Source organism: Phoca vitulina, unplaced genomic scaffold, assembly GCF_004348235.1.
Source record: "Phoca vitulina isolate PV1807 unplaced genomic scaffold, GSC_HSeal_1.0 scaffold71, whole genome shotgun sequence".
Taxonomy (NCBI): Eukaryota; Metazoa; Chordata; class Mammalia; order Carnivora; family Phocidae; genus Phoca; species Phoca vitulina.
In genome coordinates this window covers 11,442,551-11,467,727 of record NW_022589774.1, presented here as the reverse complement: position 1 = coordinate 11,467,727, position 25,177 = coordinate 11,442,551, and the positions used below count along the sequence as shown (strand labels likewise).

Genomic DNA, 25,177 nt, shown 5'->3' with positions numbered 1-25,177 from the left:
AAATAAAAAAATCTTCAAAAAAATTTAAAAAGAAAATAATTTGTTTTGTTTGGGACTCTTTACTCGCCATCTTATTGATGGAGAACGTGTTATTGTTATTCTGATTTTGTTACCCTGGTCAACATTATTTTAGTTTTCCCCAAAAGCATACTCTAGATTTTGGGTCATACAGTTTCTTGGTTTCAATTCTCAATTTGCGTTGAGGCTGTTATTCTCAGAATTTTGCCGTGACATAAGCCCTCCCATCAGAGGCACATACTTCAATTTTACCTTATCTGTCTGTCTTCGTGAGTGGATCTGCCGCACAAACTGCTCTGGAGCAGTAGCAATTCTCTGCCCTTCTTCTTTTTTTTTTTTTTTTAAGATTCCATTTAATTATTTGAGAGAGAGAGAGAAAGACAGTGAGCGAGAGCACAAGCAGGGGGTGGGCAGAGGGAGAAGCAGGCTCCCCGCTGAGCAAGGAGGCCGAAGCTGGACTCCATCCCAGGACACTGGGATCACGGCCTGAGCCAAAGGCAGATACTTAACCAACTGAGCCACCCAGGCGCCCCTCTCTGCCCCTCTTTTACATTTTCCAAACAGCAGAGCTTTTTGTCTGCTGGCCAGAATTTGTTCTTATGTCATGATGTTGCATTTCCATCCTAGATCATTTTACTGCAAAACAGTCTCACGTGGTGTCATGTCGTATCATGACAACACTTTTCTGTTTTGGGTGAAAATCCATGGCAACCATCATTGCAATTATATGTCCTCCATGTCATTCATCATCGGTCCCCAAGCCTTTTGTGCAGGGAGTGTCTATATGCATCATCACCCTTGTGGTTATGAGAATGATTCAGGTGCTAGCATCTGAAATGCTAAGTGTGGTGCAGGATTTCAAAGTTACTAAGATGTCTTCCCCACTTGAGAAACATACCTAGAGTGAATCTCCTGAGATTAAGGACTCTGATTTACCATTTTGTGACCATCACTAAAGTACTTTGCAAGTCACAGGTACACAAAACATATTTTTTAAATATGTGGCTCTTCCTCAGAGACATAGTGTAGGAATTGTTATCTCTGAGTGTGTGTGCCTGTGTCTCTAATATTCTTGGCATTTTCCAAAAATCCAAATGGGGGAAAAAAATCACCTATTTATGCCTTTTTCTCCCCAGGCCTATCAGAGAGGAGCGACTCCTAAAAGCCGAATTCTTCCAGCTGGTGGCAAGGTGTTAACCTCAGAAGATGAATATAATTTGTTATCTGATCGGTTTTTCCCAGACCCTATTGGTGAGTCACTGAGCATTCTTTCTCAAGGCAAAATTCCGACACTGGCTTTGTTTTGCTAGACCAGTGGTTCTCAATGGCGGAAGGGGATTTTGCAGGACATTTGGCAGTGTCTGGAGACATTTTTGGTTGTCACAACGTGGGAGGCTGGTGCTATAAGCATTTAGTGGGTAGAGGGCAGCATGCTATACCGCACAGGATAGCCCCTGACAATGAAGTATCTACAGTTGAATAGTTGCTGAGGTTGAGAAACTGGGCTAGCCGCACATTCTCTGTAGACACATGGAAGATTGTAATTTCTCTAATTTGGGTAAACATTTTACCACTTCTGTTATTTTAAATCACATTCAGTAATACACAAGGCAGGTACTGTGTTTCTAGCCCATGGAAAATGTACCATTCATTTGTCAGGCATCTTGAGGCTTCGAAATATATGCCAGCTTTAATTGCACCATACAGAGCAGCAGAAACAAATAGGTAGGGCCCTATTTCTATGAAATATACAATCCCACCTTTAAGCAAGCAAGTTCAGACCTGTCAGAGAATATTATTTTTATAATTTTAGGATGATATGCAATAAAATATCCTGAGTTGACAAAATAACAAGCATTACAGTCACTCATAGCTACTATATAAAAATAGCATTGCATTAATCTGTAAGTAATAACTGTAAGTAATACCTGATTGCTGTCATGGAAAGAGTATTGAACTATAAATTTAGAGGCTGGATTTTTATCTAGTTCTGTGACACTTATCAATGTTTTCCCTAGCCATTGTTGAGCCTCTCTGGTTTCTGATCCTCTAATTCTAGGCCCTTGAACTTAAAAATCTAGAAGGATCTTTCCAGCTCTAATGTTCTTGGATTTTCATTTATTCCACTTTTTGTATTAGAGAAAGTGATGGATAATATAGAGGCCAAATAGCGCGTTTCATAGAGATTCACGAACTGTGGATAATAACTCCATCTGGCTTTGTGTAAATCATACCACACTGTAATTACTTGGTTTCTTGAAGAGAGCCCTGGTTCTTATTAATGGGCATAATCATATCATTAGAATTTATGGAGAAAAATATAGTCATTTTATCAATTGTTATTTTGGTGTAGAATGCTTAGCGTAGTGTTTTTAATAGCACTATTATAGGATTAGTACATGGACCATAAAGCTAGATTAACAAACTATTACTAAGTAATTCAAGCTAAAACAACACTTTATGTGCACTATACATATTATTATATTTTCTTTCAACATCTACTTGTATGTCATCTTGGCTCTGGAGCTGCTGCTAGAAATGGGAATGCCAACTTGATGACTCTTCGGAATTTCTCCAGCAGAACTTTTCAATGAAATCAGTCAGAATAGACAATACATTTATTGGTTTATTGGTGAAATCATATCAGAAGAAATGAATAGGAATAAAAAACACAAGGCCTGTGTGACTAATGCCATTTGACCCAAGGCTTCGGATTGGGGTATTTCAAGGACTTTTTTTTATTGAATGGTGTGGCCCTCTGAGTTTTAAAAATAGAATATTCTACAGTAGATCATTTGTGATATCTTTGTAACTCAACTCGGAAAAAATGCAGATCAATGGCATCTGGAAAACTGTTGTAAAATGTTAAATGAGAGATAACTAGAGACTAAGAAGAATGAATTTTATGGGGCTTGAAGCTTTTAAATGCAAAGGGTCAGTGTTGCTTTTGAGTTGTTTGTACAAAACTGTGACATCTTGGAAAGGGTGAGGGGAATTGTATCATAAAACCATGTTGATCAGGAAGACTCACTGTGTGATACTAATTCAGCTGGAAAGAATAAAGGCACAATGAAGATAGGAGGCATTAACCTCACTTGAGAAAAAGTGATTCATAACTAGAGGTTATGAATAAGTATGTCTTCTTTACACAGTATTCTACTAAGATGATGTATCAATAATGCCTTCATATTTTGCTAAAGTGATTCACTTATGTGACATTTGTTAGTTAGAATCTAGTTTGCTGCAAACAACAAAAGACTCAAATACATAAGGCTTTATTATTTTGCTAAAAATATTTTGGATATTCCAAGTCCAGGGCTGGTATGGCAGTTCTATAAATGTCAGGGACTCTTTTTAGCTTTCTCTCCCTTTATCTCTAGGTTGTGGCCCTTACTGAGTCAATCAGTATCAGTTGGAGCGTCAGTCATGGTTTTCTCATTCCAGACAGCAGGCAGGAGAAAAGAGAAGGAGGTGGGGACATTCCCTCTTTTTAAGGATCCTTCAGGAAGTTTCACTGCCACTTCGGTTTCTATCCCATTGACCGGAACTTAGTGGATGGGGCCCACCAAGCTGTAATGGAAGCTGGAAATGTAGTCTTTATCGTATAGTCACTTGCTCAAATGAAATTTGGGGATTTTATAACTAAGAAAGAATGGGGAAAATAGATAATGATGTAGTTTTGGAATGTTGGTGAGACAAGGCAATTTTATTAAAGCACAGGGACAGCCCCATGGGCAGAAAGAGCTGCTGCACTGAGGTTGGAGGAATGGCTGATTATATACTTGGGAGTTGGGGGATGTAAGGGACAAAGGGAGGTGTCCAAAAGGACTTTCATATGCTAAAGAAGACTTCAGGATACTGGAAGCTTGTTTTTCCTTCTAGTAAGGCATTAACATTAAGACAGTTGGGAGCTTCCTGGAGCAATGTTATACTCTTATCTCAGGTCCTTGTCAATGGGCTGCAGGTCTAAAGAAATTCAATTTTGTTTACTTTCCCTTCTGCCTCAGTTTTCCACATCACTCATGGAAGGGAGGGTGATGTTAGGGCTCTAGGAAATTGAGTTACGAGTTATGGGTCTCTGAAAGTTAAGCTATTGATAAGAATGCTTTTTCCTTGTAAATCACTAAGACATTGGTAAACTGATGGAGACTCATGTCCGGCAGGACTGTGATCTCTGTCAGTTAACCATCTGTTTTTTCCCTTTCCTTAGTTTTAGGGCAGCTAGGACTACCTGAGAAATAGAGTGGGGAGGGGGCAGTTTGCTTGGTCCTCAGCTTGCCCTCTGCTCCCTCATCAGATATGTGTTACAACTAGAGGTCTGTGCTACCGAATTTAATCATTGATTCACTCGTTTGTACAGTGATTCATTCTTCTATTATGTGCCAGGTAGTTTGTGAGGTACTGGTGCACCAAAGTTTGTGCTTCTAGCGCATTCTACTTTGTTACCTTCAGATTTCAGGACATTGAACCAGAGTCCCCATATATGCCCCAGGAAATCTATTTTTTATTTATCCAATCTTGATTTATTAATTTGCTGGTAGCAAGACTCTGTCCTGGAGTCTCCCATGTGGCTCTGATCCATTGTTGGGTATGCCTAGTGCTTTCGGTGGCCTCTGAGAGGGTCCTTTTGTCCTTCCCTTCCCTGAGATTAGTGCCCATTTTATGTAGGTAGAGAGCACAAGCTAATAAGCTGGGGGTCATTTAGCCAAGCATAACATCATATAACGGGAATGCATGGAAGGGAATAAAATTTAGGTAGGGATCTGAATAGTAGCATGGTTTAACATGAGTTTCTTAGAATTGATTTTGAGGTAAGTGGTAAAAGACCATCGTTTAAAGTTTTTAAGATTTCCTAGGACAACATAGCACATTTACTCAACAAACTGTAGTTGAATATCTCCTCGGTTCCACAGCTGTGCTAAGGGCTGAGCATACAAAGATATGTAAGGTGCGGTTTCCATCCTCTTATAAGAGCTCCAGGGCACTGGTACTGCTTCCTGGGGAAAGGAACTGTGTGAGAACCAGTGGGGGAGCTCATCTCACTCTGTGCCGTCCACCCTGCCTGTCAGACATGAAAACAGATCTCTACAATATTTAGGGAGAACAAGGTAGGGAGCACCCAACCCTTTCTCTAGGGGCACGGGGAGGTGCCAACAGAGACACCCCAGAGGAGCAGCTTTTGAACTGACTTTTAAAGGATGAATGAGAATCTTCTAGGAGAAAGCATGGTGGAAAGGATAGAGGAAAAGGTAATAGGACCTGCAGAAACAACATTCCATATTATGGAATGGAGGACCATGCCAAAGGAGAGCAGAGACTAGTCAAAATGGGACAGAACAGGGCAAAAATACCAACACTTCGCAGGGGGATGGAGAGAAGGGGCAGAGGAACCAATAAAGCTGACCATGAAGAAACAATTTTCAAAAAGCACAAAGGACACCAGGAGAGAGGTGATCCTGCAAGTCAAGGGGAGAGAACGTTTTCAAAAGAAGGGGTAGTCAGCAGCAAGAGATACTTCAGATCAGGTGAAACGTCTTAGCTAATGAGAAAAAAAAAAAGGCTTAGGTAATGAAGAAGCAGCCACAAGCTGGCAGTTAGGACAACATCAGCGACCTCAGCCATGGGGTTTCGGGGCTCGTGGGGCAGGAAGCAGACTGAGGCAGGAAGAAGCAAGTGCTGGGTTGGCAGGGACAGGGAGGAGCCAGGGAGCACAGGGCAGAGAGAGCGAGCTGCCTGGTGGAAAAGGCGCCTGTGGGGACGGGAGGGTGAGTGGCTGCACAGGCAGACCTGTGAGCCTCAAGAGGGTCAGCGGGGCCACCCAGACTGTTTGCGGATCCTTGATATGAGGAAGTTGAGAAAGACGATGTCTGGTGGCCTTGGCTGTCCCTGTCAGGGAGGGGGCGAAGCCACCTGCTGGAGTGAGACAGTCACCTGTGGAGGGAGTGAGAGGAGCCTGAACTGCCATTTCCCGCCATCCTGGGAAGACATCTCATGTCACCTTTCTGTCCCATGGCCCGCCCCAAAGAGCTGCCTTCACGGCCCAAAATAAGTATTTTAAATAAAAGACGCACATTTTAAAATGTCTTCGTGTTTTCCACATTGCGTTAGCCTCCAGTGAGAAGGAGAACGCTCAGCCCTTCGTGGTCTTGCCCAAGGAATTCCCCGTGTACCTGTGGCAGCCGTTCCTCAGACACGGCTACTTCTGCTTCCACGACGCCGCGGACCAGAAGAAGTTCGGCGCTCTCCTGAGTGACTGCATCAGACATCTAAATCACGGTAGGACACGGCGCCCTCACACGCCCCGCGGGGCTGCTTTGGCTCAGGGGGCCTGGTCAGTCGCGGGAAGAACGGTTCCTGGAGCGTGCCGCCCCCCGGAGGGAGGGGAAGTCACGTGACGCAGGAGTTGGTGCGTCAGAGCGCCGACACGTCGCCGCTGGTTGTTAGGTTAGGTCTGGGAAGCCTCCGCGAAACGGAGTGTGGGGCCTTATCCCGTGGCACGTGTGAGCCAAACGCATGCATATAATTTTGTGTATCATTCACCCTCCTTTCTTTTGAGGTTTCTTATTGAAATGACACCAAGAATGTCCCAGCTGTCCCTGGCGATTTTAGTCCTTACGACGTTTCTTGTTTTTTTTTTCCTCACCTTTATTTCTGAATAACTTGTGCGAAACTTTATGGTACCTACAATCACTGGGCGAACTTCCTGAACACAGATTTTTTAGGGGCTCCAACCTCAGATATTCTAATTCGCTGGCTCTCTGGTAGAGCCCCGATTTTGCTTTTCTGACAAGCTGCCCAGCGATGCAGATGTTGCTGGTCCCGGGCCACACCTGGAGTGATGTTGCTTCGCTTTGCCTCTAGGTACGGACTTAATTACCATCAGGTCTATAACGGAAAAGACTTTTCATTGCAATATTGCAATGAAACGCAATTCATTGATGAATTGATGTGAATGCTGGTTTTTCTGGAATCCATGGAGTCTTCAGTTACAGATGATTGAGCTCTTTGTTCTTTGGCAGCTGGAAAGGCAGTCGTTAGTCAGATATCATTGAGGGCTTACTCTGCCAGCCTCGGAAGGTATTAGGAACAGAGTAATGAACCATACAAAGTCCGTCTCTGGGTCTGTATTCAGAGACGAGGGACAACACAAGATAACTTGATAGTTCTCAAAGTTAATGTGTCGAGGGGTAACTAGAGGTGAGTATATGGTGAAGAATGGAAGTTCAGTACTTTAGGCTTGTCAGAGGAGGCCTCTTTGAGCAGGTGACATGTGAGGTGAGTGACCTTCCCCATCAGTGCTTTTTTTTCCTAATAAGGCTAATGTCATTGTATCTTTAAAGTTCTGAGGTTTCCCTGAGAATGTCAGTCCCAAAGAGCAGGAGTCACTAAGTGATGTGTGTTGGTCTGTTCTTGATTTTAGCTTGTGTATTGATAGGAAGCTAATGAGAAAATACAATGTCACTGTATTTTGCTATAGCAACTCTGAGTAACCTGCGTCATAATATTGGCTCATAACAAGTTAAGGACTTTATAAAAGCGATACTCTTATTAATATCTTGCCTTGTGATTTGGATGTTCTAGAGACAAAGAATTGCCCAGCATTGCCTGTTCCGTCTAGCTCATTTTTCAGTACACTTAGACTTCTGTGTGCAGGGCCTGGGTCTAGTATGAACATGCAGTTGGCACTAAACACAAGAACCATGAAGTTCCCTTAAGCAGAGAATGTTCTCTGCCTAGCCAGATGGGACTTGCTTTATTCCCCCTTCCATGTACATAATAGGAAATTCCCTAGGGGATTTCTGGATGTTAATGTAGCCTGCATTCAGATTCCATTTATGGAAGATTTCAGTCAATTCAAAACCTAACTCTGCTCTCCAGTGTTATCAAAAGCACTAAGATAATGAGGTCTGGTCACGTTGCTCTCATTTTCCATCACGTTCCTCTGTCCAGAAACCACTTTTCCTCACTGTGGCTTTATGCAGACTTGATGGGATGTGGTGTAACTTCCAGTAGCTCCAGGCAGAACCAGAGACCGTCAAAACATTGTAGGGAACAGTCCTTGACTGCTATGGGTCCTTCCCTTCTGGCCTGTTTTTCTGTGTTTTGACAGCACAATGTACCACCCATCTTTACTGACTCACCTTTGTTGTTTCTACCTCTACCCGGTATTCATTGTATGATCTTGAGTAAACCTGTAAGAGGCTTGAGAATAGCGAACCATGATTTTTTTCCCATAATTACCAGAAGAGTCTAGGAATAGATGTAAAATTAGGGCTCAGGAAAACAGAGTAGGGCTGTTAGCCTGTTGTTGCCGCTCCACTGGCCCTCAAGCCACAACACACGTCTGTTGAGAACTAGCATATTCCAGCAGCTGATGCCGGGCCACTCTTGATCCTGTCCGCTCACAAGTCCTTGGGGGTCTTGTCTTTTCAGTTTTATTGAGATATAATTGTATCAGTCGAAGCTGTGTCACATACTAATTTGATGTATGTATATATCGTACAATGGTCACCACAGTAAATTTAGTTAATATCCATCACCTGGCAGAATCACGGTTTTTTTCTCATGATGAGAACCTTCAAGATCGACTCTCTTGGTGACTTTCAAATGTGCAATACAGTATTGTTAACTGTAGTCACCATGCTGTACGTGACAGCCCAGAATTTATTTATTTTATAACTGGAAGTTTATACCTTTGACCACCTTCACCCCATATCCCCACTCCCCACCTTCTGCCTCTAGCAGCTACCAATCCAATCCCTGTTTTAATGACATTGAGATTTTTAGGGTTTGTTTTGTTTTGTTTTGTTTTTTTAGATTCCAAATGTAAGTGAGATCATACAGTATTTGTCTTTTTCTGACATATTTCACTTAACATGATGCCCTCTAGGAATCTTTGAGGGAAGATTATTTCCTAGCCTTTGTGGTAAGCTCCACCAAGGATGTCTGTCACTCAGGTTCCTAGGACACCTCTCTTCATGCTCAAATCCCACCACAACCCGGCCCACTTGGCCCAGGAGTTCTGGGTTCAAATTGGTCCAGGTATACATGTCCATTCATTCTGAATCCAGAACCACTTCTATTCCTCCTTATGGGGTGTGTTTGTTTACTATTTAACCCCAACAAAGGGCCTTGATTGCACTCTGTTCTTGGACAATAAGGCTATGTCCTAGGGCAGGTTAAGGCAAGTAGAAGGCTCTCTGCTCCTTCTTCCTTCAAGAGAGGGAGCTGCTTCTGGGCACCTCAAAGATTAGGTACATAAAGGTGTGTGTGTGTGTGTGTGTGTGTGTGTGTGTGTGTGTGTGTGTTTTGTTTTGTTTTGTTTTGTTTTTGGCACCTCTTCTTTGAGCAGGCATAAAAAAATTCCACAGTTATTCTTGAACATAACATCCTACTCCAACACTCTGGACTAAATGTCAAGCCCATTACATGATATGTGTCTATAGCAACTGCTGTCCTCTGTCCTTTTGGAATCACACTGCAATCCCTTGTCCCCAGTGAGGGAAGGCCAGGGTTCTAAATGTCCATTGCTATAAAATGGGAGTTATATAATGCCAAGGTATTCCAAGATAGTCCTTTTGTCCAAAATTCAGTCTTATTCTTTAGAATTGTAGTTTGAAAAATCTGGTCATTGTAGTTATAGGGATAGGATTGTTAAAACTCTTAAAAATATATAGAGTTGTACATATGCAACATGGAATAATGATCATTATCAACACAAGTCTGTCTTTTCAGCTCAGGGTAAACATTCCTTGGCATAGGAATTTGCAGGATGGGGAGAAAGTGTTTCTGGCAGGAAGAATAGAATGTGTGGAGACCAGGAAGATAGTCAGAGCATGGATCATTAGGGAAACTGAAAGAATTTTGTGTGGCTGGTGCTTAGCGAGGAGAGAGGAGCCAAGTAGGGATGGGGAGATGGGCAGGGTCCAGGCTATAAAGGGCTTTGCAATGGATATTAAGGGATTTGCACTTTATTCTAACAGCAACAGGAAACTATTAAAAGGTTTTAAGCAGAGAAGCGACTCAGTCATATATTCATTTTAGAAAGGTCACACTGGCTGCTGTGTGGGCAAAGGATGGGAGGGTACCATGCTGGGATGCCAGGAGGCCACTTAGAAAGCTTTGGTAGGCACCAGATGGTGGGAGCCTGCACGAGAGAGCTGATAATGGGGATGATGAGAGGTGGCTGGATAAGACAGATATCCAGGAAGTAGAATGAATAGAACTTGAGGTTAGACAGTGTGACAGTGAGGCAGTGGGAGGATTCCCACCTGCTGCCATTCTCTGAGACAGGAACCTTGCATGAAGAGAAGCAGGTGCCAAGGAAAGATGATGAATGTGGTCAGTGTCATAGACACTGAGTTGGAGAAGTCCATGAACATCCAGGTGAGGAAGTCTCATAGACAGACGCGTGGACAGGGCTGGAGACGGGAGGACCCTCTGGAGGGGAGACCCGAGTGGGAAGTCAGCAGCCTGCAGCCCGTCATTAAGCTGTGGCTGGGTTTGTAGGAAGGCTGTAGTTTGCGAGCCCCTCAAACGCAAATTGTCTTTTTTTCTATGGATCCCCATTCCCAGCAATTGTCCAAGGGCCTAGTGCCAGGTAAAGGCTCTGTCAATCTCTCTATTCTCCATCCTTTGGTAGTTACAAATACGCTCATGTGTGAAAAAGCATGGAACACGTATGTTGGTACAGCTTAAAGATGTTTGTATATAAAATCTGCGAACATTTAAGGAAAATGGGTCGGTGCTTTTATGTTAGGTAAGTGCCAGCTTACTCACTCACTACATGGGTCTCTGATTTTACTGTTGAACCTTTAGGCAGCATGCTCGTCAGGAATATAAAACCTTTGTGAAATTCAGTGACAGGCTCTCTGACTCACCCTCTTCATACGGATACCTCTTTAATTGCCGGTGCCTCTTCTGTATTTTATTTCAAGTTTGCTGCTACCAACCTGCTTTGGGACTCATATAAAAAACATTCCCAGAGGCTTTTAGTTGATCTGATTTTTTCCAATTACTGCCACTTCCTTCTACATGTAGCAGTCAGATAAATCATCTGTAAGCACAGTTTTTTATTAAAATCCTTCAGTGGCACTGCCGTTGTCACAAAGATGAAACATTTCATTCCAAGGAGATTGGCTGTGCCTGATTTACTGTATTCTCAAGCACAAGCCTCCTTTCTCCCAATCTTGCTGTCGTACTCCTCCTGCCTTCTTTGAATAGGAGTGTTACTTGGACACCTTCAGCTTTGCATACACCTCCAGTACCCACTCCTCCCTTCCACCTATTCAGATTCTCTCTTGCTCCTTTAAGACCCAGCTTCAGTCTGACCCCTGCCATGAAGACCCCAGGGTTAACTTCTCCAGCACCTGTTATCTGTCCCACTGATTGGAAACTCTCCACGGTCTGCCTTACATTATTCATTTTCATGTCTACTTGTCCTGTTTCTCTTCCTCTATTTCAAGTCCCTCAAGGGAAGTCGTATGTCACCCTTTGTATCCCCCTGCAGCGCTCAGACAAGTATCTTGTGTTTCATAAAATGGCTCAAGGACATTTGTGAATTAATAACTTACTGCTTAAAGTAAAGCTGATTTCAGAATTGAAGTGCAATTTGAGAGATGATCATTGTAAATGTGGCCTGGCCTACTTCATAAACACGTTGGCATGAGTGAGTGAAGAGATTTGTCAATACAGAGCCTAAAGGGTTTGAGGAACAAAAGAGTCAGATGCCAGAAGACAGCCACCGCTGGATGCATGGTGATTCTGGTAAGAAGGTGGAATGATGACCACGTTGTGTTGGACAGTCCTGTACTAGCTTGAAGGACAGCCAGGACTGCCACTGAGCACATGCCAGTGTTCCCATCGTCATGAATGCTAAGGAAGAAGGGACAGTAAAATATCTGGGAAGCATGGAGGGCACATGGGTCGAAAAGATAGTATAAAAGAAGAGCCCAGGGGATTTTGGAGAGAAGAACAAAATTATGTCAAGACGCTCTGCAAACCTCTGTTTTGAGTTGGGCTGTTCAATCACTTATGACAATGATGACATCCAAGGGTGCCTGTGATGGAGTGAGTCAGGCTGAATGTGAAGCTGTCACAGTGATTAAACTCAGGGTTGTATGCTTTGAGCTCTTCTCCGCGAAATCCCATGTCAAATCAAACGCCTTTATGAGATTTGGTTTTGACAATTGCACATTTTAGGTGTTCAATAAATGTTGCTGAATTAAACTGATTTTTAAAACAGAAAAGGATCTTCTGATTCAAGTAGCTAGAGCAAACCCTTTTTGGTGTGTGTTTCTTTGAACATGTTGTGTTATGCTCTCCAGTGTTCACCAGCAGATTTCAGATCTGTTTTCACTAACTTCTACTTAAAGCAGTATCTCCTCAGCCCATCATCACCTGTGAAACACATTCATTACTTGAGGGATTCAGTGATCTGATGTGAGCATCAGTCAAGTTGAACTGAAAATATACAATGTGTTTTATGTTATTATATCTGAAAAACATACTTATGAATTTGTGGCACGTGCTTATATTTATAGACACACCTATCTATGAGTCAGAAAATTCTAACTATGCTTGGGCTCTTTTGGATGTTTTATTACAAAAGAATGTTCCACTGGACATACATAAATAAAAGTACAGTTTTTATAAACATCTCTTTGCGTGCTTTTACTTCAAAAAGCATTCCGCAGTGTACTATTTTTGCAATGCACAAAAACCTCTATGCACTGTAAAGAAAAATGCTTGCCAAATTACTGTTTAATCAGTCACTAGATATCAGTTTCCAGTTTTCATAGGACTGTCCCAAACAAAATTCTTTACAAGGTTTCTCTCTGCTTGGAGACTACATTCTCCTTGATTTTAGCGTGTGCTCTTTGCCTCACACAATTAATGCTCTACAAGTTATAAACATTTCTCTCTGTCCCTTTGTGAATATGCCATTTTCTCTTAAGGAGTCATCACTTCTCCCTTTCTGACTCTTGCTTACTGTTCATAAAAAGTTAACTTTGGAAGGGACCTTTAGTGGTCACCTATTCCAACCCCTCAGAGTTCATTTATGATAAAGGCTCAAATAGTGACTCACATGCCCAAGGTCATAGCTGGTTCGTGGAAGAGGACTAGTTGTCCTGACACCTCGTCCTTGTAATTTATCGTCTTTCAGCACTACTTTTTAGAAGACTCTTTATTTTTTTAAATTTTTTATTGTTATGTTAATCACCATACATTACATCATTAGTTTTTGATGTAGCGTTCCATGATTCATTGTTTGTGTATAACACCCAGTGCTCCATGCAGAACGTGCCCTCTTTAATACCCATCAGCAGGCTAACCCATCCTCCCACCCCCGCCCCTCCAGAACCCTCAGTTTGTTTTTCAGAGTCCATCGTATCTCATAGTTCGTCTCCCCCTCCAATTTCCCCCCTTCATTCTTCCCTTCCTGCTATCTTCTTCTTTTTTTTTTTTTAGAAGACTCTCTAATCTCTTGGTCACTTAAAACACAATACTATTAAATCAGACTACTTTTGTGATACATTTGCATGACCGGAATTGAAGCAAACTCAGAGCTGTTCACTGAAGGTCATCTGAGACCTGGGTTATGTCTGGTTTCTCAATAAGCAATACTATCTTGAATTTAACTCGGTATTTTGCCCACCTGCTAAACATGACTGTATCTTTTAGTCTAGGTATGCTCTGAAGATAAAATATCTGATAATGTAGCTTGTTTACTGGTTAAATTTTGTGTATGGTAAAATGCAAGCTACATATGGTTTTATACAGTTTAATAAAAACTGATTTGTAAAGGAAAATTATGGTGCTTGTGAAGACTTGTGTTGGAATAGTCTAAAAATAATAGATCTAAAATTAGCCAGACAGAGAAGACAAATACCACATGGCATCACTAAAAAAAAAAAAAAAAAACAAACTCACAGAAACAGTAGAAGAGTGGTTGCTGGGGATGGGGGGTCGAGGAAATAGGGAGAGGTTGGTAAAAGTGTACAAACTTTCAGCTGTCAGATGAATAAAGGTCTGAGGATCTAATGTAAAACATGGTGACTGTAGTTGACAGCACTGTATCGTATCATTGAAATTTGCTAAAAAAAAGAATTTTAAGTGTTCTAATCTACCTCCCACCCACCAAAAGGTAAATACATGAAGTGATAGATGTGTTAATTATATATGTAATCATTATATATATATATATATATACACACACATATATATGATTTAATTATATATAATGTATATAGTCATTATATATATATATATATAATCACCAGGATGTACGTTTTACACATCTTATAATTTTATATGTCAATTGTACCCGAATAAAGCTGAAGTGAAGAGCCAAAATAATAGATCTAAACAGGTTTTATTCATATTATTTATACTTACGGGTATACTTAAATTACTCAAAGCTCTCAAAACAGTTTAAGAGTTGATACTGAAAGAACGGGTTTACATCAGAGACTAGAATCAACAGAAGTGTTTTCTCGCAGTCATTCAGCATTCGTCACCAGAGAGTACTTATAAATGTAGCCTTCCGTTCATTTGTTGCCTAAAGCTATGTTGTCGTGAAACCACTGTTGAATGCTTCCTTTGGGCCTGTCCAGCATATGTTATCACTTCAGTGAAACCATTGATTCTTGCCACCCCTCTCCCTTCCTACTTCCAAAGAACCAAGTAGTTATTTTGGGATGGATGTCTAAAAGTTGTGTTCTTGTGGTAGTTAAGGGTGACAACTTGGAACAATAATAAAGATTAAACAAGCAGAGAGTTGAAATCAATTCAAGCAAAGTTATTTGTCTGTTACTTTGATTGGATAAATTCCAAAATTACCAGGCAGTTTTTGATGTTATTATGACCGACTTTGGCAAAGCTTGACAAACTTTCAGGTTTTTTGTTTGTGTGTTTGTGTTTTGTTTTTTTTTTTTACTTCTGGATGGAATATGGTAAGATTGAAATGATACAGCAAATGAGATGGCTGTTTTAATATATAGTTGTATAGTCAATGTTATGAAAGAACTCCATTTGGCATATATTCCTAGATTTCTTTTAAAAAATCAACATTCAGGGGGCTTGGAGAAAAGTCTCACCTCTTGTCATGGAATGGTGAGCCGCTGTCCTCCTTCCCACACTGTGAACAAATTCAGAACGTGTAAGATGGAAGAGAACCATGCTGGGAGCTGTCTGTTGTTCATTCTATTAGTTGTTTTGAGTTTTTAAAAATTAAATATTGAGTAGCTATAAAAGAATGCTTATGAGGTATATATAAGGTTTAAAGATCATTACTCTCACCCATGTTATTTCTTATGTGCCTCTCCCTCATCCACTGCCTTCTTTTCCCTTTGAGAGAACACCATCCTGGATTTTGTATTTTGCTTTTCTTTATAGCTTTATCATGAGTGTTTAATCATTCGGCATGTTTTTAGACTTTATCCTGTAGAATTGTATTTACATGCCTTCATTCATGACCTCCCTTTTCAACCTTTTACTCCAGCGATTCACCAGTGTTTTTGCTTACAGCTGTATTTCATTGAATTTCATTGCAAAATATATATTCCATTATATTAATAGACCCTAATTTCTAATATCCATTTTACTGTTGATAGGCATGTGGGTTTCCATTATTTATTCCGAACAATGCTGCTGTGAACACTTTCTATTTGTTGCTGGTTTATAGAAGTGTAATTCTGATTTGGTTTGCTAGTATCTCAGGGAATGTTCACATCCGTGTTGAGTGCATTTGCCTATAATTTTGCAATGACATTTTTAGATTTTGCCATCAGGGTTGTTCTCGTTTCATAAAAGGAATTATGATAGAGTTTTTCCCCTCTCCTCTTTTTTTCCTTTTCTGTAATCTGGAATAGTTTGTGTAACACTGGAGCCACTTGTATTTTTGCTATTTGATAGAGCTTGTCTGTAAACCCATCTTAGCTTGGTGCTCTTTTTGAGGGAAAATTTTAAATTACTGACTTAGATTTTTAAACTGTTACAGGATTATTCAGTTTTTATCCATTTTATTTATGTTTTAAAATTCAGTGGCATATAGTTATGCATGATATCTCTTACTAAGAATATATTCATGATTCCCCCTATATTCTCTGTGGGGTCTGTAGTTGTTCCTTTTTTATTTCTAATATTGTTATTCTGTATCTCCTCTCTTTTTTTTCTTGGTCACTTTCACTGGAAGTTCATCAGTTTTGTCAACTTTTTCCAGAAACCAAACTTGGATTTGGCAGACTATTGCTTATTTGTTTTCTATTATGTGAATTTCTGATGTTATCTTTCTAATTGCCTTTCTTCTATTTCCTCGGGCTTTATTTTGTTGGTTTGTTCCCCTGCCCCTCATCTCTTTAGGTAGATACTTAGCTCATTGTGATTGTTTTAAAATGCTTGGAAATTCTTTGACAATTTTTCCTTCAGAAAAATGAAAACCCAATTTCCTTCTCTTAAATATGGGCCAGACTTGGTAACTCTTACACTTCTTACAAATAGAAGGTGGCAGAAGTAATATGTTGGGTTTCAAGAATAGGTCACAAAAAGAATAGCTTTTGCCTGGCTTTTTCTCTTTTGGTTCGCTCACTTGGGAGGAACTAGCCACCATCTAGTGAGAACACACAGCAGCCCTCTATGGAGGGCCATGTGGAGAGAAACTGAGGCTTCCTGCCAGCAACCAACACCAATATGCCAGCCATGTAGATGCTTCTGTTGTGGTCAAGCCTTCAGATGATTGTAGTTTTGGCCAACGATGTGACTGCAACCTCATGAAACACCTCAAGCCAGAACCACTCAGCCATAGGGCTTTTGAGTTCCTGACCCACAAAAACTATGAATATGTACCATGGTTGTAAGTCATTGGCTTTTGGAGTAATTTGTTATCATAGCAGTAGAAAAACTAATATACTCACTAATCATCATCCTTTCTTCTGCTCTAATATAAGCGTAAATTCTTTACAGTTCCCTCTACATATTGTTTTAGCTTAATCCCACAAGTTTGGATGGGCAGTATTTTTCATTATCATTTTTGCAGTGATTTTCATTATCAGATTTAAATATTTTATAATTTCCATTATTATTTTTTCTTTAACTTACGAGTTACTTAGAACTGTGTTTCTTTATTTCCAAATATATATTGTGTATTTATTATTGATTTCTAGCTTAACTGTATTGTAGACAAAAAATATAGTCTGTATGATATCCTTTAAAATGTGTTGCACCTTGCTTTATGGCCTTGTATGGGGTCTTCTGGGGGAGGGAGCCGGCAGCCTAAAAGCTCCTTGAGTACTTGTATATGTATGTGTCTATTAACTTAAGTGTGTCTTTGTGTCATTCCAGTCTGTTTTATGTTTACTGATTGATTGTTTCTTTTTTTTTTAAAGATTTTTTATTTATTTATTTGACAGAGAGAGAGACAGCAAGAGAGGGAACAGAAGTAGGGGGAGTGGGAGAGAGAGAAGCAGGCTTCCAGCTGAGCAGAGAGCCCGATGTGGGGCTCGATCCCAGGACCCTGGGATCATGACCTGAGCTGAAGGCAGACGCTTAACCGACTGAGCCACCCAGGCGCCCCTGATTGTTTCTTACTATGCTAAATTTATCCCTTACCAAAAGAGGGATCTATTAAAATCTGCCACTATGATGGTAGACTTTTTTCATTTCTATTAATTGTTGAATTATATTTTGTTATGTATTTTATAACATATCCATGTTACTAGATGGATACTTGTTTAAAATTGCTTTATCTTCCTGTGAATTGAATCATTTATTATTATGAAATGATCCATTTTATCTCTGTGAATGCTTTTTGCCTTCAAGTCTATTTTGTCTGATTTTATTTTATTTTATTTATTTTTTTAAGATTTTATTTATTTTCGACAGAGAGACACAGCGAGAGAGGGAACACAAGCAGGGGGAGTGGGAGAGGTAGAAGCAGCCTTCCTGTCGATCAGGGAGCCTGACACGGGGCGCGATCCCAGGTCCCCGGGATCATGACCTGAGCCAAAGGCAGACGCTTAATGACTGAGCCACCCAGGCGCCCTATTTTGTCTGATTTTAATGTAACAACACTAATTTTCCTTTTTTAGGGCTTTCATAGAATATTCATTTAATAAAAACTTCTGACAATCTTTTAAATGGAGCATTTAGTTTGCTGATATCTACTATGATGGTTTGGTTTTAAATCCCTCATATTTTGTGTTTTCTGTATAGTCCACCTTTTCTGTTTCCTTTTCTCTACATTCTTGCCTTCTTCCAGATTGATTATTACCACTGCGCAATAGAAATGTGTATATCCTGTTTCTGTCTTGTTAGCCTACATAACTTCTCAAAAATTAATCAACATCCTTAACTTTCTCTAAAAAAAATACAGATAAGTTAGAACGCTAACTCCTATAACATTACCCCACCACCACCACGAATAGGCTCTCGTTGACATGAATTTTAATGATATCTTTTTATGTTAACCCTCCGAGATATTCTTATTGCTGTTTTATGCAGTTTTAATGTTTATCTTTACACATCTTTACACTCTCTTTGCTCACAATTTCTTCTTGCATTTCAGACCTTCCATCTGGGAGCATTTTCTTTCTTTGTTTCTTTGTTTCTTTGTTTCTTTGTTTCTTTGTTTCTTTGTTTCTTTCTTTGTTTCTTTCTTTCTTTTTTTCTTTCTTTCTTTCTTCCTTCCTTCCTTCCTTCCTTAACTGTATCCTATAGAATTTCCAGTTTCTGTTTATCAGAAAATGTCTTTCTCTTATCCTTGTTCACAAAAGATATTTCACCACATATGAAATTCTGGGGTGACAGTCATTTTCTGTCACCACATTGAATATTTTATTCCAATCTTTTGGCTTTCCTCATTGAAATTGAGAGATTTGTTGTTCTTTTGAAAGGAGTTTGATGTATTTCTCACTTTTAAAAAAAACACACACAGATTTTCTTTGTCTCTGGTATTCTCCAGTTTCACAAAAATGTGTCATAGCTGTGGAGTTCCTATTTATTTAGAATGCTTGAGATTTGTTGGTTTTCCTGAATCTGTAGGTTATTATTTAATCAATTTTAGAAAATTCTCAGCCATTATCTCTTTTTCTCCTTTGTTCTGTTTCTTCTCCTTTGGGAAATCTGATTAGACACATATTATATATTCTTATTCTATCTTCTTCATCCCTTAACCTTTTATATTTTTCATCTTTTTTTTCTGTTTCTTCCTGAACTGTTTCTAAGGATCTCTCTTCTCAGCTATATTTAATTTCCTGCTAAACTCATTGAGTTTTGCTTTTAATTGTCATATTTTTTTCTCTTTCTAGTGATTATTTCTGTTCTTTTTCTAATCTGAGTAGTCATTTGAAATCATCTCTTGCTCTTTACTCACATTGTCAATTTCTTCTATTTTAAAAACATGTTAAACTGACTATATTTTATATTCTGTGTTGCTAATTCCAATATCTGAGATCTTTGTGGATTGTATTCTGCTATTTATTTCTGCTTGTTCTCTCTCATGGTACCTTATTAACTGGTGTACGTTATGATTTTTCATATAAGCTCATAAGTTCATAATTCACCAGCTGAAGGTGAATTCCTCCAGAGAGGATTTGTGTTTCATCTTACCAGATGATAGAGGGCACTGCCAGATATTTGGACTACTCAGTTAATGTGCATTTAGGCTATAAAGGTTGTGGGAACGTGCTTGTGAATATTTCTCAAGGGAAGTATTTATCTCCTTTACTCAATGCCAAGGTTTGAGACAGGCAATTTTCCTTGTAATGGTCTAAAACCATTTATATATGAGTGGTTTCTGCACTTTAATTTAGCACCTTATATGGATTTGGACTTTGATTCTGGTACTCAGCCTCCTGGGAGACTACGTAAAGGGCAGCATACAGTCATCAGCTTAAGGTGGTGAAGGCACTGGGTCTGTGATGCCTTCACTTTTCTAAAGTGAAAGCTAGCTTCAAGGCTTGCCTTACATTTTGGGGGTTTGTATTAGTTTGCTAGGGCTGCTATAACAAATTACCACTGCCCGGGTGGCTTAAGCACCATAAATTTTTTGTCTCACATTTCTAGAAGCAAGAAGGTGTTGGCAGGGTTGGCTCCTTCTACGGGCTGTGAGAGAAGTATCTGTTCTAGGCTTTTCTCCTTGCCTTATAGAAACATTACTCCTATCTCTGCCTTCATCTTCACGTGGCATTGTGCCTCTGGGCATGCCTATGTCCAAATTTCCCCTCTTTATAAGGACACCAGTCATATTGGGTTAGGAGCTCAAACTATTCCAAAATGCCCTCATCTTAACTAGCTACATCTACGATGACTTTATTTCCAACAAAGGGCACTTTCTGAAATACTGAGGATCAGAGTTTCAACATATGAATTGGGGGGGAAACACAATTCAACCCATAACATATTTCTTCTTTTACTGCCAGCTCATCAAGGTATTTAAAAATATTATTCAGAGTGTATGGGACACCTGGGTGGCTCAGTCAGTTAAGCGTCTGCCTTCGGCTCAGGTCATGATCCCAGGGTCCTGGGATCGAGTCCCCGGTCCAGCTCCTTGCTCAGCTAGGAGCCTGCTTCTCCCTCTGCCCACTCCTCTGCTTGTGCTCTCTCTCTCTCCCTGACAAATAAATAAAAATCTTTAAAAAAATTAAAAATACTCTTCACAGTGTAATTTATGCAGCATATATGTTTTCCCATGGAGAAGACTGGTTAAAGTACAGAGCCTACCATAGTGCTGGACACCCACAGATAAAATTTAAATGGTGTTGAAAAGTTAATTGTCCCTAATAGCAGTTTTACAAAGGATACTTCCGTCTTTTAAGCACACGTTCATTTTGCAACCCTGTTGCATTGCCCTTGAGGTTTGGCAGCTGCATATTGGCCACCTTGCCCTCGGGGAAATGACTCAAAAGCTAGCCGATCTTCAGAAAATTTTCAAGTTCCAGGGCCTCGTTAGGAACCAGTGTTTCAGTCAACTCTGTGTTGAATGCTCTCTGCAACTATAGCCGATACCAGCCATAATGGTAATAATAAAGAAATCTCAGTCATCAAGGTTAAATTCTACACTGTATGCAATGTGTAAGATGATAGAGAAATGCAGAATACATTTTAGAAAGCTTTTCATTAAATACCAGTCAAGCTTTTCCTACATGTAAAGGATTCAGCCTCAGTTCTCTGAAAACTTTGTTTAATCAGAAGCTCTTATTCATTTAAGGTTATCTAGAGACGAAGATTTTTAACAGTATTTTTCAAGATTTTATTTATTTATTTGAGAGAGAGAGAGTGGGAGCAGGGAGAGGAACAGAGGGGGGGAGGGAGAGGGAGGAGGGAAAAGAATCTCAAGCAGACTCCGTGCTGAGTGCAAAGCCAGACACAGAGCTCAATACGGGGCTCAATGCGGGGCTCAGTGAGACACCAGGCTCCACGTGGGGCTTGATCTCACGACCCTGAGATCATGACCTGAGCAGAAACCAAGAGTGGGACATTCAACCGACTGAGCCACCCATGCGCCCCAACAATGTTTTTCAAAGTGAATCTGTCAACCACTTGCTCTGAATGGATATGGGGTCAGGGTGGGGTGAAGAAGCTGTTAAAATTTCAGATTCCCTGGCTTTACCACAGACCTACTAAATTAGAATTTCTGAGGAGGGAAGCCCGGAAATCTGTATTTTAAAGCAGCATCCCTTCAAAGTTAGAGAATGGTGGCTGCCTAGGATCTTCCTCCCAAATGTAAGGAGTTTTTCTTTAAGCAACTTAATCTTTATTTTTTCTTAAGTCACATTCCTGGTAGAGAGTTAGGATTTTTATAATACAAAATCGCTGTTTGAAGTAGTATTCAATAAAACAGTTTAAAAGTAGTGTATGGCCACAATGTGCTTAGCAATTATATGATAAAATCAAACCATTTATAATATTGTAGCTAGGGTACCACAACTTCCTTTTTGAAAATGATCTTAAATCTAATAGAAGTACCAACTGAGAAATATTTTATTTATTTACTGAGTTTTGCATTTCTACTGTGAGCCTTTATCTTTCCTACTGCATTATCTCATTGTACATAAAAGCTCACTCTGGCAAGCTGTACCTTGAGTATGTGTGTGGAGATGATCTCCTCTAATAAGATGAAATATCTCTCTCCCCTTCTGCCTGTGTTCTCGCCTTCTGACTACTGTAGGGGAGGAAAAAATTTTCCTCAACCCTCTTAGGGTCCCTGGCTCGGTCTGAAAATTAGACTGACAAAGACAGATGAACAGGAGAAAAGTATACAAATTTGTCTAATACACATGGGAGCCTTTATAATGGAATGAAGACCTAAAGAAACAATTTCACCTGAGCTTTTTTATACTAGGTTTGATGAAGAATGGCAAGCTATGGAAAGACCTGATAGGCCAAGGGGTATGAGCTAAAGGTAGTAAACTGAGTGAAACAGGCAGGGCCTGTTTTCAGATTCTTCTTGGTGTCCCTCTGTCTTGAAGGTAAGGATGCTCATTTCCTGTAGGTCTAGGGAAGGCACCTCTCACATGAGGGGATTAGGGTGGGAGAAGGTCAGGGAGACCTTTTAGTTTCTGCCACTTTCTCAAACTACTTCAGCTTAAAAATTCAGTATGCTGAGGTGCCATATTTGGGGGTAGTGTGTTCTGAACCCCATTATTATCTTCTACCTCTAACTGAGAAATGGCTCTAAAATCCCAGAGGTAAACAATACCTCTAAAAGTTATTTAGTCTGTGGGCGCCTGGGTGGCTCAGTTGGTTAAGTGACTGCTTTCGGCTCAGGTCATGATCCTGGAGTCCTGGGATTGAGTCCCGCATCGGGCTCCCTGCTCAGCAGGGAGTCTGCTTCTCCCTCTCCCGCTCCCCCCTCTTGTGCTCTCTCTCTCAAATAAATAAATAAAATCTTTAAAAAAAAAAAAAAAAAAGTTATTTAGTCTGTTTCCCTTGCCAGTCAGCTATCTTGGAGGCTGTGCTTGATGAGGGTAGGAACCCTGTGTTGTAAAAACTTGAGTTAGCTAGCTGCTGCCCTGAAGCATTGTATAGATCAGTAAGAATAGTTAACAGTCTGGGGCGCCTGGGTGGCTCAGTCGTTGAGCGTCTGTCATGATCCTGGAGTCCGGGGATCAAGCCCTGCATCAGGCTCCCTGCTCCGCGGGAAGCCTGCTTCTCCCTCTCCCACTCCCCCTGCTTGTGTTCCCTCTCTCGCTGTGTCTCTCTCTGTCAAATAAATAAATAAAATCTTAAAAAAAAAAAAAAAAGAATAGTTAACAGTCTGTGAGGGCTCCCTGGGTGCTCCCATGAGTGTAGGAGCAAAAGGAACTGTGCTGTTTATTTTATAGGGATTAACTCAGTGATTCTTCAACTTCTGTGGGTGTCAGAATCCCCTGGAGAACCTGTTAAAACACAGATTGTTGGGCTCCATCCCCGGAGTTTCTGAATCATTAGGTCTGGGTTGGGTCCTAAGAATTTGCATTTCTCACATGTTCTCCGGTGATGCTGATTTTGATATTCCTGGTCTGGTGACCATACTTGCAAAACCACAGTATTAACTCATTTAATCCTCACAGCAATCCTCTGAGGTAGGCACTATTATTTTTATCATCCCCATTTCATAGATGAGGATTCTGCCTGGGAAGACAGCTGATGATTAATACAAGACTTCAAACCCAGGCAGTGTGACTCCAAAGCCCATGCTCCATCTAACCTACTGTACCATGTGGCTTCTCAATTGGCAAGTACTTATTAAGCACCTATTGTTCATTATTTGACTAGCTGCTATAAGAAAAATCTAATCCAATTCCTTATTCAGGCCCACAGGAGTTCAGGTTTTAGTAGCTTATTACTGAACTTGACACCAGCATGTTTAATTTTGTAATATCTATCTGAGAGGGAAGTGAGCTGCTGTACATTTATTGAAATTAAGGTAGCAATTGAGATGCAGAAGTTAAATCTTTTCTCTGCTTTTCAACATGAAGTTGTGCCTTAACACAGATGGGTTTTCCTGTGGTAAATTATGTACTGTAAAAATGCTCTCCAAAGTCAATTTTTTTTGGCTTGTACAAAAATACAGCTGAGTATAATTTTGTGGGGTATGTTGCAGGGGTGGGATTGAAAATTCATGGTACTTATGTATTACCATCTCCTTATGTTTTAAGTACTTAGCCTTTTTTTTTTTTCCTTTCAGCATTTTCTTATGCTGGTTGGATTCCTATATTAGCTATTGCTGGGGGGAAGTCCTGACTTGACCTGATTTTTTTAGCGTTTTCTTGTGGAAACCACAAATTTGCTTCAAGTGACCACCATCCGGCTGTTAGGGGGATGTTCCTATTTTAAGGGGCTCCAAAAGGGAGGTGAAAGAGAAGGAAGTTGAGGAGGAGCAGTGACATCATAACACCCACTTTCATACCAGGCTACTCCCTCCCAAGTTCCCTTTCCGTCAGGGATCAGGGCATGGGCTATGCAAGTACCAGCAAGAAAAGAATTGAGACTTCTCTTCATATGTACTTGCTTGTTCCTTCCCCAGCTTTCTACAGAAATTAGAGGACTGCCCAGACTGCCCAACTGCCTAGATTAATGACAATCATTTTTCTTCTAGTTTTGTGCATGTATGTCAGGGATAAATAACACCTTAAGGCAAAACTTGGAACAAAAGAACCTTTATTAAGTGTCTACCATATCCAGAACATTGTCTTCGATACTGGGCAGGGGGTGGGTGGCCAGGGAGCAAGCCAAAACCAAACAGCCACTGCCTGTAAACAAGACTTGGGTTGCAAAGCTAGGCCATTCCATCAATAGCGGAGAATTTTGGGAATTGTTTTCTCCTAACTTTCAAGGACAGTTGGAATAACAACTGGAAAGTAGACCAGGAACATCATTTTACCTTATTCCATCTCGCTTCAAGGCAACTCTTGCCCAACCTGAGGTGTCTCTCTTCCAGAGAACATGGCTAATCAGACTAGAGGCGATCTTATAACACATCTTTACCATTGTCCTTTCCTTCTTCAGTCCCTTGTGAGGAGGATAATAGTTAAAGATCTCCCCTCTTCTTTTCTTCACCGCTCATTAAGACATCAGATAAGATATATTTTCAAGTTTTGAGAACCAAGAGCCTTCCAGCACAGCTATAGACTCCTTTAGGCAATGCCAATGAGTCATTCTTGCCAAGAGCATAGGTAGT

At 40.5% G+C, this 25,177-nt stretch overlaps 1 protein-coding gene across 1 annotated transcript in view; it reads left to right on the top strand.

Moving 5' to 3' along the window:
- NIBAN1 (niban apoptosis regulator 1) overlaps positions 1–25,177 on the top strand; it is a 150,113-nt gene that overhangs the window by 68,385 nt on the left and 56,551 nt on the right. The window contains exons 4-5 of the mRNA XM_032393194.1: positions 1,155–1,269; positions 6,127–6,294. Of these exons, the coding sequence (XP_032249085.1) occupies positions 1,155–1,269; positions 6,127–6,294 (283 nt within the window). The remainder of the gene's footprint in view (positions 1–1,154; positions 1,270–6,126; positions 6,295–25,177) is intronic.